Source organism: Petromyzon marinus, chromosome 33 (assembly GCF_048934315.1).
Source record: "Petromyzon marinus isolate PM22_M1 ecotype Great Lakes invasive population chromosome 33, UKy_Petmar_22M1.pri1.0, whole genome shotgun sequence".
NCBI lineage: Eukaryota > Metazoa > Chordata > Hyperoartia > Petromyzontiformes > Petromyzontidae > Petromyzon > Petromyzon marinus.
The window spans coordinates 6,940,734-6,954,169 of NC_133699.1; the positions used below are offsets into that span (position 1 = coordinate 6,940,734).

General features: G+C 45.9%; 1 protein-coding gene across 1 annotated transcript in view; it reads left to right on the top strand.

The window, feature by feature from the left end:
- Positions 1 to 644: 644 nt before the first annotated feature.
- Positions 645 to 13,436, top strand: part of LOC142929673 (exosome complex exonuclease RRP44-like) — a 40,253-nt gene continuing 27,461 nt past the window's right edge. Inside the window, exon 1 of the mRNA XM_076071378.1 lies at positions 645 to 657. Coding sequence (XP_075927493.1) covers positions 645 to 657 — 13 coding nt within the window. The remainder of the gene's footprint in view (positions 658 to 13,436) is intronic.

Below are 13,436 nucleotides of genomic sequence, written 5' to 3' on the forward strand. Positions count from 1 at the left end.
ATATACAAAATTAAACCGATTTATTTTCCATGCATGCTCTGTTGTCTTGGTTACTGTAAGTCGTTACGTGTACCACTGCTGGATGAACATCTCGCCACGTTGTGTTGTTGGACGTCAGGTTTAGTTTGACCATACTTCACCATGCTGGTCATTGTTGGATAATAATATCCACTTGTAACGCGCCACCGCATGGTATTCGCTCGCTCTCGAATAGAGAGTTATGTACCGCCGTTTCACATGCAAAATCGATTCTCAATCCCTGGGCCAACTTGCTCCTGATTAACATTCGATTTGCCACGTTTAGATCTCGGAGGTGATTGAATCCGCCGGCTTCCAGGCTTGTTGAGCCACTCAGAGGAGCAATTAAAGCAAATTGTTTCCAAAGCAAAGCGCGAGCTCGAATGTTTGTCCGTGTTCTCTTCAAACCACCAGTTGAAGGCTGGCCTGTGCCCACTTCGACCGTGCGGAGGCCCTGGCCATCGGGGAGGCCCCCTGGCCCCCGTGGTGCCTCACCACAAACGTGAGGCCCGGTGGGCCGCGTCGACTGCCGTGATCGCGTACAGGCGGTGAAACTGCCACACATGAACCATAATACCTTGCTGATCACGTATCAAGGAGAATAAACCAGCAGACCTTCGTTAACAATGGGAATGATCGGTAAGGGAACACATTGGGCTCTACAGAGGCACTCCACTATTATACACCGCTACTCTACAGTACACATTGGGCTCTATGGAGGCCTGTCGTTAAGGAATTACTCGTTAACATGGGGTGGTCGTTAAGAGGGGTTCTATTGTATATAACAAGTTTAAATATTTAATAAGTTAATAGAGAGTACTCAACTGAGATGGCGGATGAGTTTGCTAAACTCACAATACAAAGGCCACTGTCCCAGCCTCTGTGGTTGGACCATCTCTAGCTCCACCCACCTACCTTGATGCACCTATCTCAGGCCTATATAAGACCTTGTCTCAGCAACTTTCTCTCTCACCTGACCTGAAGACGATTGCTTGTGTTGCGATCGAAACGTCGTGATATTTGTATTATTTTTTATCTACGTGGCTTTACCAAAGGACCCATAGAATAGAATCATAAACAGGTTACGTCCTCTACATGGACCCCCCCCCCTCATTATTAATCATGAGCAGGTGACGTCCTCCAAATGGACACCCCCCTCCATTGATAATAATTAGCGGGTGACATCACTCACATGGGAGGGGCGAGGTGCCTCCTCTCCCCTCCTAAGCGTCAACTTATAAACTCACTACAAAGGCAGAACCCTCACGTAACGCGATCTCCATAACGCTATTGAGACAACTAAGTAAAAAGGACGTCATGATGAACAAGGGATTATAACCTTTAAATGAAATAGGTCTGTCACCGCGGCCTTACAAATTGCACACAAATGGATGCAATGAATATCACTTCGCGGTCTGCTTTGCGCTTGCAAGTTTCAGATTTACTGCAATACACCCATGCTTGGACGGGCAAAAGGCTAGTAAACAAATAATCCCCTCGCCTGCTCCCCATCACGATATCACACAATGATATAGTACTTCCTTGTACAGTATACCCAATAAAGACCAAATCTAATCCCCATGATAGGTAAATTGATATATACATAGAGCTTGCCGGCGATAGGTCTAAACCACAAACTATGAACTCGTGATATTCAAGGGTCTCCCGTATTTGGAGTTTGCATGTTCTCCCCATGGTCACGTTGAGATAATGACTGCTATGAATTTTCACATAAGCCACCTCGTTGAGCAATCATATGTGGCCAGGCTGCTTCTGGAAAAGAGCTATATATCTCAGTGGGCCTTACCTGGTCAAATAAAAATAGGTTGCTTACAGGAGTTGAATGGATTGCCACATCACAGGGATGTGAGGAATCGCAGCATGGAGAGGGCTTCATCCAGCAGTGGATTGAGTGTTCTTGTTGAAACGTGTGTATTTAATATTTCTCTGATGTTCTTTTAGTCTCGTGCTGATCATTCGTCCTGTTTGCCCAACATAACATTTGCCACAAGTGCAGTTAATCCTGTACAAACCTTCTGTTGATAGCTTAGGGAATACATATTTTATACCAGAAGTCGAGTTCAAGAAACATAAGTACGTTTTTATTTCAACTGAAATGTATATATATACATATATAAATATACATGTCCATACAACCACGTCTCAATATCTATGTCTGGGAGAACACGCTAGTTTCTCCCTCTGTGGAGTCTCCACCACTTTTATTTCTTCTTGTTTCCCAGCTCCTCGTCTTGGTGCTCCTTCCCTCTGTCTCCTCCTCGTTCATTCTCCTCTTCATCTTTCTCCAGCTGCCGTGTGCAGCACATGAAGCTCCAAATTGCCCAACGCCAGAAACTGTTCTTTCTCTCTCCCTTAGAAGATGGGATGTGCTTAATCTCTTTCTTCTCTTCCTGAACACTCTCTGCCCTCCAAGGTTGCTCACATCTTCCTTCCTCATTCACCACTTCCTGCTTTGTATCGTCTTCAATCGTGTCGACCTCCTTCAGCTCTACCTCATTTGCCTCTAACTCAATAGCTCCTACTTCTTTTGCGTCTACCTCTATTGCCTCTACATCATTCGCCTCTACCAAAATCGCCTCACTCTCCTCCACCTCAATATCCCCTACCTTCACTTGTACCTCAATCACCTCTACGTCATTCCCCTCTAACTCATTCGGCTCTACCTCCATAACCACCTCCTGCTTGGCCTCTCCCTCAATCTCCTCTACCTCTTTTGCCACTTCCTGGATGGCATCTACTTCATATGCCTCAACCTCATTTGCCCCTTCCTGCTTTATTTCCTCCACCACGTTCTCAACTTTTGTTGCCATTTCCTGTTTGGCCTTTAGCTCATTCTTGTCTACCTCATTGATCAAGACCTGCATGGCCTTTTCTTCGATCGTGTCGACCTGAATTGCCTCGACCTGTTTCACCAATTCCTGCTTTGTATGTCTCTCAATCCCTTCTACGACATTGGCCACAACCTCTTTCACCACTTCCTGCTTGGCCACTGCATCTACCTCAATCACCGCTACCTCTACCTCACTCGCCACTTCCTTCTTGGGCTCTACATCATTCCCCTCTCCCTCAATCTCGTTTTCCTTCATCTCTTCTACTTCGCGAAATTTCATCTCAGTCCTTCGTAGCTTCCTATTCCTACGTTTCCTCTGAACACCATCCTCTCCTTCTTTCTTTGTCTCCACAACATTATCAACTTTCTTAGCCACATCCTGTTTGGCTATTCCCTCATTCCCATCTACCTCAGTTGCCTCTACCTCTTTCCCTAAGTCCTCCTTGGCATCTCTCTCAATCCCTTCTACGACATTGGCCACTACCTTTTTCACAAATTCCTGTGTGGCCACTGCATCTACCTCAATCACCGCTACCTCTACCTCATTTGCCTCTAACTCACTCGCCACTTCCTTCTTGGGCTCTCCATCATTCCCCTCTCCCTCAATCTCGTTTTCCTTCATCTCTTCTACTTCCCGAACTTTCATCTCAATCCTTCGTAGCTTCCTATTCCTACGTTTCCTCTGAACACAATCCTCTCCCTCTTTCTTTGTCTCCACAATATTCTCAACTTTCTCCGCCACTTCCTGTTTGGCCATTCCCTCATTCCGATCGACCTCATTTGGCTCTACCTCTTCTGCTAATACGTGTTTTGCATCTCTCTCAATCCCCTCTATGACATTGGCTGCTATATCTTTCACCACTTCCTGCTTGGCCACTGCTTCTACCTCAATCACCGCTACCTCTGCCTCATTCGCTAATTCCTGCTTGCCATCTCCTTCTAACACCTCTACCTTATTCAACTCTACCTCATTCATCACATCCTCCAAAGCCACTGCCTCAATCATCTCTACCTCAATCGTCCCAACCTCCACCACTTCCTGCATGGGCTCTCCCTCACTCCCCTCTCTCTCAGCCACCTCTTCTTTCACTGTCTCCAGAACTTTCTTCTTGTTCTTGTGTTTATTCCTATTCCTAGGTTTCCTCTGAACACCATCCTCTCCCTCTTTCTTTGTCTCCACAACATTATCAACTTTCTTAGCCACTTCCTGTTTGGCCATTCCCTCATTCCGATCGACCTCATTTGGCTCTACCTCTTCTGCTAATACCTGTTTTGCATCTCTCTCAATCCCCTCTATGACATTCGCTGCTATATCTTTCACCACTTCCTGTGTGGCTACTGCATCTACATCAATCACCGCTACCTCTACCTCATTCGCCTCTACCTCACTCGCCACTTCCTTCTTGAGCTCTACATCATTCCGCTCTCTCTCAATCTCGTTTACCTTCATCTCTCCTACTTCCCGAATGTTCATCTCAATCCTTCGTTGCGTCCTATTCCTATGTTTCCTCTGAACACAATCCTCTCCCTCTTTCTTTGTCTCCAAAACATTCTCAACTTTCTCCGCCACTTCCTGTTGGGCCATTCCCTCATTCCCATCAACCTCATTTGGCTCTACCTCTTCTGCTAATACCTGTTTTGCATCTCTCTCAATCCCCTCTATGACATTGGCCGCTATATATTTCACCACTTCCTGCTTGGCCACTGCTTCTACCTCAATCACCGCTACCTCTGCCTCATTCGCTAATTCCTGCTTGCCATCTCCTTCTAACACCTCTACCTTATTCAACTCTACCTCATTCATCACATCCTCCAAAGCCACTGCCTCAATCATCTCTACCTCAATCGTCCCAACCTCCACCACTTCCTGCATGGGCTCTCCCTCACTCCCCTCTCTCTCAGCCACTTCTTCTTTCACTGTCTCCTCCAGAACTTTCTTCTTGTTCTTATGTTTCTTGCTATTACTACGTTTCCTCTGAACACCATCCTCTCCCTCTTTCTGTGTCTCCATAACATTATTAACTTTCTTAGCCACTTCCTGTTTGGCTATTCCCTCATTCCCATCTACCTCACTTGCCTCTACCTCTTTCCCTAAGTTCTCCTTGGCATCTCTCTCAATCACTTCTACGACATTGGCCACTACCTCTTTCACAAATTCCTGTGTAGCCACTGCATCTACCTCAATCACCGCTACCTCTACCTCACTCGCCACTTCCTTCTTGGGCTCTCCATCATTCCCCTCTCCCTCAATCTCGTTTTCCTTCATCTCTTCTACTTCCCGCACTTTCATCTCAGTCCTTCGTAGCTTCCTATTCCTACGTTTCCTCTGAACACCATCCTCTCCCTCTTTCTTTGTCTCCACAACATTATCAACTTTCTTAGCCACTTCCTGTTTGGCTATTCCCTCATTCCCATCTACCTCACTTGCCTCTACCTCTTTCCCTAAGTCCTCCTTGGCATCTCTCTCAATCCCTTCTACGACATTGGCCACTACCTCTTTCACAAATTCCTGTGTGGCCACTGCATCTACCTCAATCACCGCTACCTCTACCTCATTTGCCTCTACCTCACTCGCCACTTCCTTCTTGGGCTCTCCATCATTCCCCTCTCCCTCAATCTCGTTTTCCTTCATCTCTTCTACTTCCCGAACTTTCATCTCAATCCTTCGTAGCTTCCTATTCCTACGTTTCCTCTGAACACAATCCTCTCCCTCTTTCTTTGTCTCCACAATATTCTCAACTTTCTCCGCCACTTCCTGTTTGGCCATTCCCTCATTCCGATCGACCTCATTTGGCTCTACCTCTTCTGCTAATACCTGTTTTGCATCTCTCTCAATCCCCTCTATGACATTGGCTGCTATATCTTTCACCACTTCCTGCTTGGCCACTGCTTCTACCTCAATCACCGCTACCTCTGCCTCATTCGCTAATTCCTGCTTGTCATCTCCTTCTAATACCTCTACCTTATTCAACTCTACCTCATTCATCACATCCTCCAAAGCCACTGCCTCAATCATCTCTACCTCAATCGTCCCAACCTCCACCACTTCCTGCATGGGCTCTCCCTCACTCCCCTCTCTCTCAGCCACCTCTTCTTTCACTGTCTCCAGAACTTTCTTCTTGTTCTTGTGTTTATTCCTATTCCTACGTTTCCTCTGAACACCATCCTCTCCCTCTTTCTTTGTCTCCACAACATTATCAACTTTCTTAGCCACTTCCTGTTTGGCTATTCCCCTATTCCCATTTACCTCACTTGACTCTACCTCTTTCCCTAAGTTCTCCTTGGCATCTCTCTCAATCACTTCTACGACATTGGCCACTACCTCTTTCACAAATTCCTGTGTAGCCACTGCATCTACCTCAATCACCACTACCTCTACCTCACTCGCCACTTCCTTCTTGGGCTCTCCATCATTCCCCTCTCCCTCAATCTCGTTTTCCTTCATCTCTTCTACTTCCCGCACTTTCATCTCAGTCCTTCGTAGCTTCCTATTCCTACGTTTCCTCTGAACACCATCCTCTCCCTCTTTCTTTGTCTCCACAACATTATCAACTTTCTTAGCCACTTCCTGTTTGGCTATTCCCTCATTCCCATCTACCTCACTTGCCTCTACCTCTTTCCCTAAGTCCTCCTTGGCATCTCTCTCAATCCCTTCTATGACATTGGCCACTACCTCTTTCACAAATTCCTGTGTGGCTACTGCATCTACCTCAATCACCGCTACCTCTACCTCATTTGCCTCTACCTCACTCGCCACTTCCTTATTGAGCTCTACATCATTCCGCTCTCTCTCAATCTCGTTTACCTTCATCTCTCCTACTTCCCGAACTTTCATCTCAATCCTTCGTAGCTTCCTATTCCTATGTTTCCTCTGAACACAATCCTCTCCCTCTTTCTTTGTTTCCAAAACATTCTCAACTTTCTCCGCCACTTCCTGTTTGGCCATTCCCTCATTCCCATCGACCTCATTTGGCTCTACCTCTTCTGCTAATACCTGTTTTGCATCTCTCTCAATCCCCTCTATGACATTGGCCGCTATATCTTTCACCACTTCCTGCTTGGCCACTGCTTCTACCTCAATCACCGCTACCTCTGCCTCATTCGCTAATTCCCGCTTGCCATCTCCTTCTAACACCTCTACCTTATTCAACTCTACCTCATTCATCACATCCTCCAAAGCCACTGCCTCAATCATCTCTACCTCAATCGTCCCAACCTCCACCACTTCCTGCATGGGCTCTCCCTCACACCCCTCTCTCTCAGCCACCTCTTCTTTCAATGTCTCCAGAACTTTCTTCTTGTTCTTGTGTTTCTTCCTATTCCTACGTTTCCTCTGAACACCATCCTCTCCCTCTATCTTTGTCTCCACAAGATTATCAACTTTCTTAGCCACTTCCTGTTTGGCTATTCCCTCATTCCCATTTACCTCACTTTCCTCTACCTCTTTCCCTAAGTTCTCCTTGGCATCTCTCTCAATCCTTTCTACGACATTGGCCACTACCTCTTTCACAAATTCCCGTGTGGCCACTGCATCTACCTCAATCACCACTACCTCTACCTCACTCGCCACTTCCTTCTTGGGCTCTCCATCATTCCCCTCTCCCTCAATCTCGTTTTCCTTCATCTCTTCTACTTCCCGCACTTTCATATCAGTCCTTCGTAGCTTCCTATTCCTACGTTTCCTCTGAAGACCATCCTCTCCCTCTTTCTTTGTCTCCACAACATTATCAACTTTCTTAGCCACTTCCTGTTTGGCCATTCCCTCATTCCGATCGACCGCATTTGGCTCTACCTCTTCTGCTAATACCTGTTTTGCATCTCTCTCAATCCCCTCTATGACATTGGCCGCTATATATTTCACCACTTCCTGCTTGGCCACTGCTTCTACCTCAATCACCGCTAGCTCTGCCTCCTTCGCTAATTCCCGCTTGCCATCTCCTTCTAACACCTCTACCTTATTCAACTCTACCTCATTCATCACATCCTCCAAAGCCACTGCCTCAATCATCTCTACCTCAATCGTCCCAACCTCCACCACTTCCTGCATGGGCTCTCCCTCACTCCCCTCTCTCTCAGCCACCTCTTCTTTCACTGTCTCCTCCAGAACTTTCTTCTTGTTCTTATGTTTCTTCCTACTCCCACGTTTTTTCTTCATACCATTTCTCTCCCCCACTTTCTCCATCTCTTCGATCTCGTTCTCAACCTTGTTGCTATTCTGCATTGTCTGCTTCACATCCTCATTATTGGTGCTGACTTCTGCCTGCTGCTGCTCTTCTGCCTTTTGCTGCTGCTGCTGGTGGTGGATGAAGCTCTTCAGCTCGGTGCTGTTCTGGAATTGCAGCAGCTCCCGCTGATATTTGGCCTGCTGCTGTGCACAATGATCCAGCAGGATCATCTCAAGCTCCAGAATCTGGCGCTTAGCTTCTAGTCTTGTGTCAACGAGGAACCTCTTTCGCTGCCCCTTCGAGCGACGGTCTGGGGAGTCACATGGGGAGGAGAGAGCAGCACCACAATTGATTCGTTAATGGGTATTTGAGTATTTCCTGTATGATAATAGGTTTTTCCCGTTTTTACTGGCAACAAAACAGGTGTTAAGATGTTAAAACACCAAACTGAAACCTTTTACAAGGAATCATGTCTGCATTAACCATGATGCTTGTGGTCAGAATGCAAACAAAAAACATACTCTGATAATATATGCATTGTCCTTGAAACTGATTGGTCCACACCAGGGACAGCTTTCTTTTGAGCCTCGTCTCAAACGGTGTTAGACCAGAGGACGCCAAAAGGCGTATTTCCTGTATGTTATTTTGGTAAAGAAACTTGGCACCATTGACAGGAATCTAACTTAACTTGAGACCGATGTAACAATGATAACACTGTAGGGAGGTCTGGAGGTTGACTCATGTGCCGGAGACACCTCCTCCTCCAAATAACTTCATTAGGATTATGGGCTGGTTGGGGAGGCCATATTAAGTTTGCGAGGTCTGGAAACTCCAGGCCAAACATAGAAAAACTTCCGTTATCTCAGAAAAAGTAAGATGGATTTATGGGCAAGCTGTGGAGGTCTGGCTAAATTTAAAAGATGTCCATTGTTTCACAAGAGAGAACATGAATTGGATAAGAAATACACTATTAATTCTTATACACTGGTCCATTCATACAATTAGTATATTAGTGGGCTATGTTAGAAAAGATAAAGGGAGGAGAAGAGGAGGGTGCCCAAAGGGGCCAGAGAGCCAGGGGCAACCCTAATGTTTATGTTGGCTGGATAGCATGTGCTCCCGTGCATGTGAGGTTGCTCTCAACAGAAGTCATTCCTTGCACGAGAATGGCTGAAACGCTGAGTAACCACTCAGAGGTATAGTGGTTAAGCAGTGGAGACGGTATAGTGGTAAAACAGTGGAGATTTTAAAAGCAAAGTTTAAGATTTGCATTTGTCACTTTATATTGAGCCGATACATATGGCAAGTGAAATTAAGAAGACTTAAAGTGAGTTTTACAGAAAGAGAGGATACATGTGTGTCTCTTGGAGAAGGAAAGGCATTGCTCAAAACTGTGCTGCAAGGTCACGTGCCATGAATCACATGAGTTTAGAAAAAACGTGACTGTAAACCAACAAGCCTGTGAATAATTATCATGGTGAAGACACCTCTATACGTTGGATACTGAAGGAAATCCATCGTGCTACACATCGTCAAAGCCCGACAACACCTGACATTCGAGAAAGAAGTACAATTGCATCGTTCTACACATGGTCAATACCCCACCACATCTGGAAAGTCACCAGCTGCATCAAGCACCTGACTGTTGTATTGTTCGAAAGACACTGTGTGTAACGACTTTACATCTGCCGGCACTGCGGGTTTCTAAACGCCTGCCATGTCACCTTCTCAACACTAGCGTCTGAGACCGTCTGATACAGACTGAAAGCTTATTTCCTTTGTTGCACTGTTTGTCTTTTCATGAATGTCATATTGTGCACTGGGTTATGCCTTATTAACCTAAATTCTGAATTTAGCTATTCATGTATTTCTATTACAGTATCACATATTCTTTGGACCAAGTGTCAATTGCCTATTTGATGACTGGTACTCTGATTCTTTTTTTTACAAATCAGGGACTTGTTTTAATTAAAATGTGTCTGTGTGTGTGGTTGAACGGTGTAACAAATCCATGCGTTACATGTGTAGTGTTGCAGCGCCGACCTGGTCAAGGCCTATGATACAATCAGTAGGCCAGGGCTCTGGATTGTTACTCGTATTTCCGGAGTCCCTAACCCTCTGCTCACAATCATTAAGGACCTTCACGATGGTGGGCAGGCCCGGATAAAGTTGCGTGCCCAGGAGTCAGAGCAATTTCCTGTTTACAGTGGGGTGCGACAGAGATCTACTCTGGCTGACACATTATTTAGCATCATCTTCGACCACATAGTTCGAGAAGTTTTTTTTTATGGCTGTACCGGTGGATTTTTTTATATTTGCTACAGATACAATGGGAGGCTGATTGATGCCTGGGTGAGGTCAAGGGATGGCTCCCTACTGGTCAACCATGTTATGTACACTGATCATTTGGAAGTTGATGCTCACACTGAAAAATAGTTGGAGGTTCTGCTGCTAAGCCTGGAGCGTGTGACAAAGAGGTGGTGCCTTACCATCAGCCCCACCAAAACTAAGCACCCGCCTGAGTATTTTGTGTAATTTAATACTCCGCCCCCTCAACTACTCTTGAGTGATGGGGTAATTGTAGAGAGAAGTTTACGTACCTGGATAGTGTGCTTATGCAAAAATTCTGGTTTGGCAGCAGAGGTCTCACTCCGAATCAGTCAAGTGGCATATTTTCATCAGCTTCGTAACACTTTGGGGTATCTACCTGGTCTGTCACTCGACACAAAACGCTGGGTCTTCTTGGCCAATGATAGAATAAATTAAAAATCTGAACCAGCTTTACACTTTCAGACTGGCCTGCCTACGATCCACCCTGGGTTTAACTAGGCTGGAATGTGTGAACAGCTCACAGTGAGCTCCACTGGTGGGCAGGGCTGCATTGCCTGGGTCATGTAGCCTGCTTGCTCAGCCACCGCATGCCCAAGCAGCCTCTGTGTGGCACGGCCTGGAGAAGAGATGGACTGATGCAGTACAGGAGGATACGGAACTAAGTGGACTTGCCAAAGACTGGTACCACTGGTGTCAAGATCTGCCTCTATGGAGGAAGCTCGTGAAGGATGCTTATGGGAAGTTGGTGGCAGTTGCCCTCAAGCAAAAAAGGAGGGTGAGAGGAGCGACGCTCACAACAACAGACGGTGCACTGGATGACTAAAACGCAGCAAGTTGGCACAGTAGGATGCAAAGGTGGTGCGTCTGCCAGTCATCTCAGTCAGTCAACCCATCGCACTGGGGTCTGTCCCCTGATCTCCTGTCGGCAAGCCTTCGACACTTCAAGTGGCCTCGGAGTGCACCAGGCCTGGCACAAGCGCCATGGTGACGTCTCCGTCACTTAGTGGCGAATGAGGGCTGTTGTTGTTATCTGAGTCGGTTAGGGGCCTCCCCTAGGTCCACTCAGCCTCAAATAAGTATCTGATACGGTGTGTAAACATCGCCACTTGGGAGACAAAGACGGACAAGTGTGGTGCTGGCAACCCACCCCTCGTGTGCGGTGCCGGCCGTCATAGGTGCTCACTAACAGCACTTGCTCCTACAGTGTTTCAAGGCTATACACAAGATTTCTGTCTTTGTTTGTGTCTATGTGCAGTGTCTGTATGAGTGGTTGGGAGCAGTTGTGTCTGTGGGGATCGACCTGAGTTCGATTCCCATTCACAACCATCAGTGACTAATAAATAAAACCGGTCGTGTGCGTCCCCTACATCTACTCAAACTTAAAATAGTACCTCGTGCAACGTATAAACATCAAATGTGGGGAGACAAAGGCATCCGGACGCGGTGCTGACCACCCACCCCATCATAGGTGCTAACTCGCTAACAGCACTTGACTCAATAGTCTGTTAAGGCTATACGGGGATCTGTCTTTGTATACAGGCTGTGTGTATGTCTGTGTGTGGAATTACAGTACTCACTTCCCGTCGGCTTGCTCATCTCTCCACCCTGCAACAAAATCACAGCAGCGCACGTGAGACTCTAATCATATCACAGCTTACAACCACCACCACCATCATCATTACCGTCCTCATCATTAAACATTTCGAACAGACACACATTCACATATAGATGTTCTCTCAGATTAATGTTATCCTGATACAGCGCGCGTGTGGATGTACTCACGGAAGACATCGCCTTGAAGGCAGAACGAGAAGTCACGGATGGTCACGTTTTGTCAATAGATTTCGTTAACTGTGTTAATGAAGTGTTCAACCTCACGGATGTTTGTCAATGAGGTTTACCAAGTAATTTAACCGCGTTATCGATGTTCACTGACGACGTTGTCGAAGTGTGCTCCCGAATGCGATCTTTAAGCACACAGAGCGCGCGTCCACCTCCGTCTGTAACGATCGACCGTTGCTAAGGAAGTGACGTCACTAGTTAAGGTAACGAACCCCGGAAACCACGTGGTCCACTGTATCCTCCAGGCCTGATTAGTTACACGACTGTCAAATTTTTACTTTAAACTTTCGTAACTTGCAGGAATTCATAATTTTTGGTTCTTTCGGTAAAGTCACGTAGATAGAAAATAACATTTTAAGTTAAGGCAAAAAACCCACGACGTTTCGATGGCAACACAAGCAGTCTTCATCACGTGTTGCGATCGAAACGTCGTGGGTTTTTTGCTTTTATTTTAATTAATTTTTATTTTATTGTTGTTATTTTCTATCTACGTGACTTTACCTGAAAGAACCAAGAATATAGTAAGGATTGTACCCTGGTCGCCACGGATGAAGAGGCCGAGCGGGCTCGGTTCAACTGTTGCCAGGTACCTCCACCACTCAGCTCGCAGCACGCACACACACAGTGTCCACTATGTAAAAATCAGGCTAAACTAAACCTTTCTAGAAGTTACTAAAATAATGCTATAAAAACAATGCAACAGTGATCATAAGAAATGTGATTGAAAGTTGACAATAGCGACATATATAACATATATTACTAAACCTAGCATCCTTCGCTAGCTGCTTGAGTCAATCCATAATAGCAGGAGTAACAATTATGTATGTTAATTAACTGCGAATAACCCAATCAATAACAGATATCCATTGTAATTTACATCAATACATTACCCCCCTCCCCCCCCGTCTTCGTATCGGATCTGCTTACAAGCGACGACGTCACATTTATCCCCCGTCTACGTCTATTAAAGACCGAAACAGGGGAAGGATTTCACCACAACTCTGGCTGTCACCTGACGAGGCGGGTTGTTGTTGTAGTTACAGGCGAAACGTCACGGTACTTGAATTGTAAATGTTGTGGGTTTACTCTCCAACACACCGATGTGCTGAATTAGTCACTAATTGGCATGTTTTGTTTACGTGACAAACTTGACTAAGATTTACGCGAGCTAACCCTAACAAACAAAAACACCCTCTAATAAGTAAATATTTGTATTAATTCCATGAATG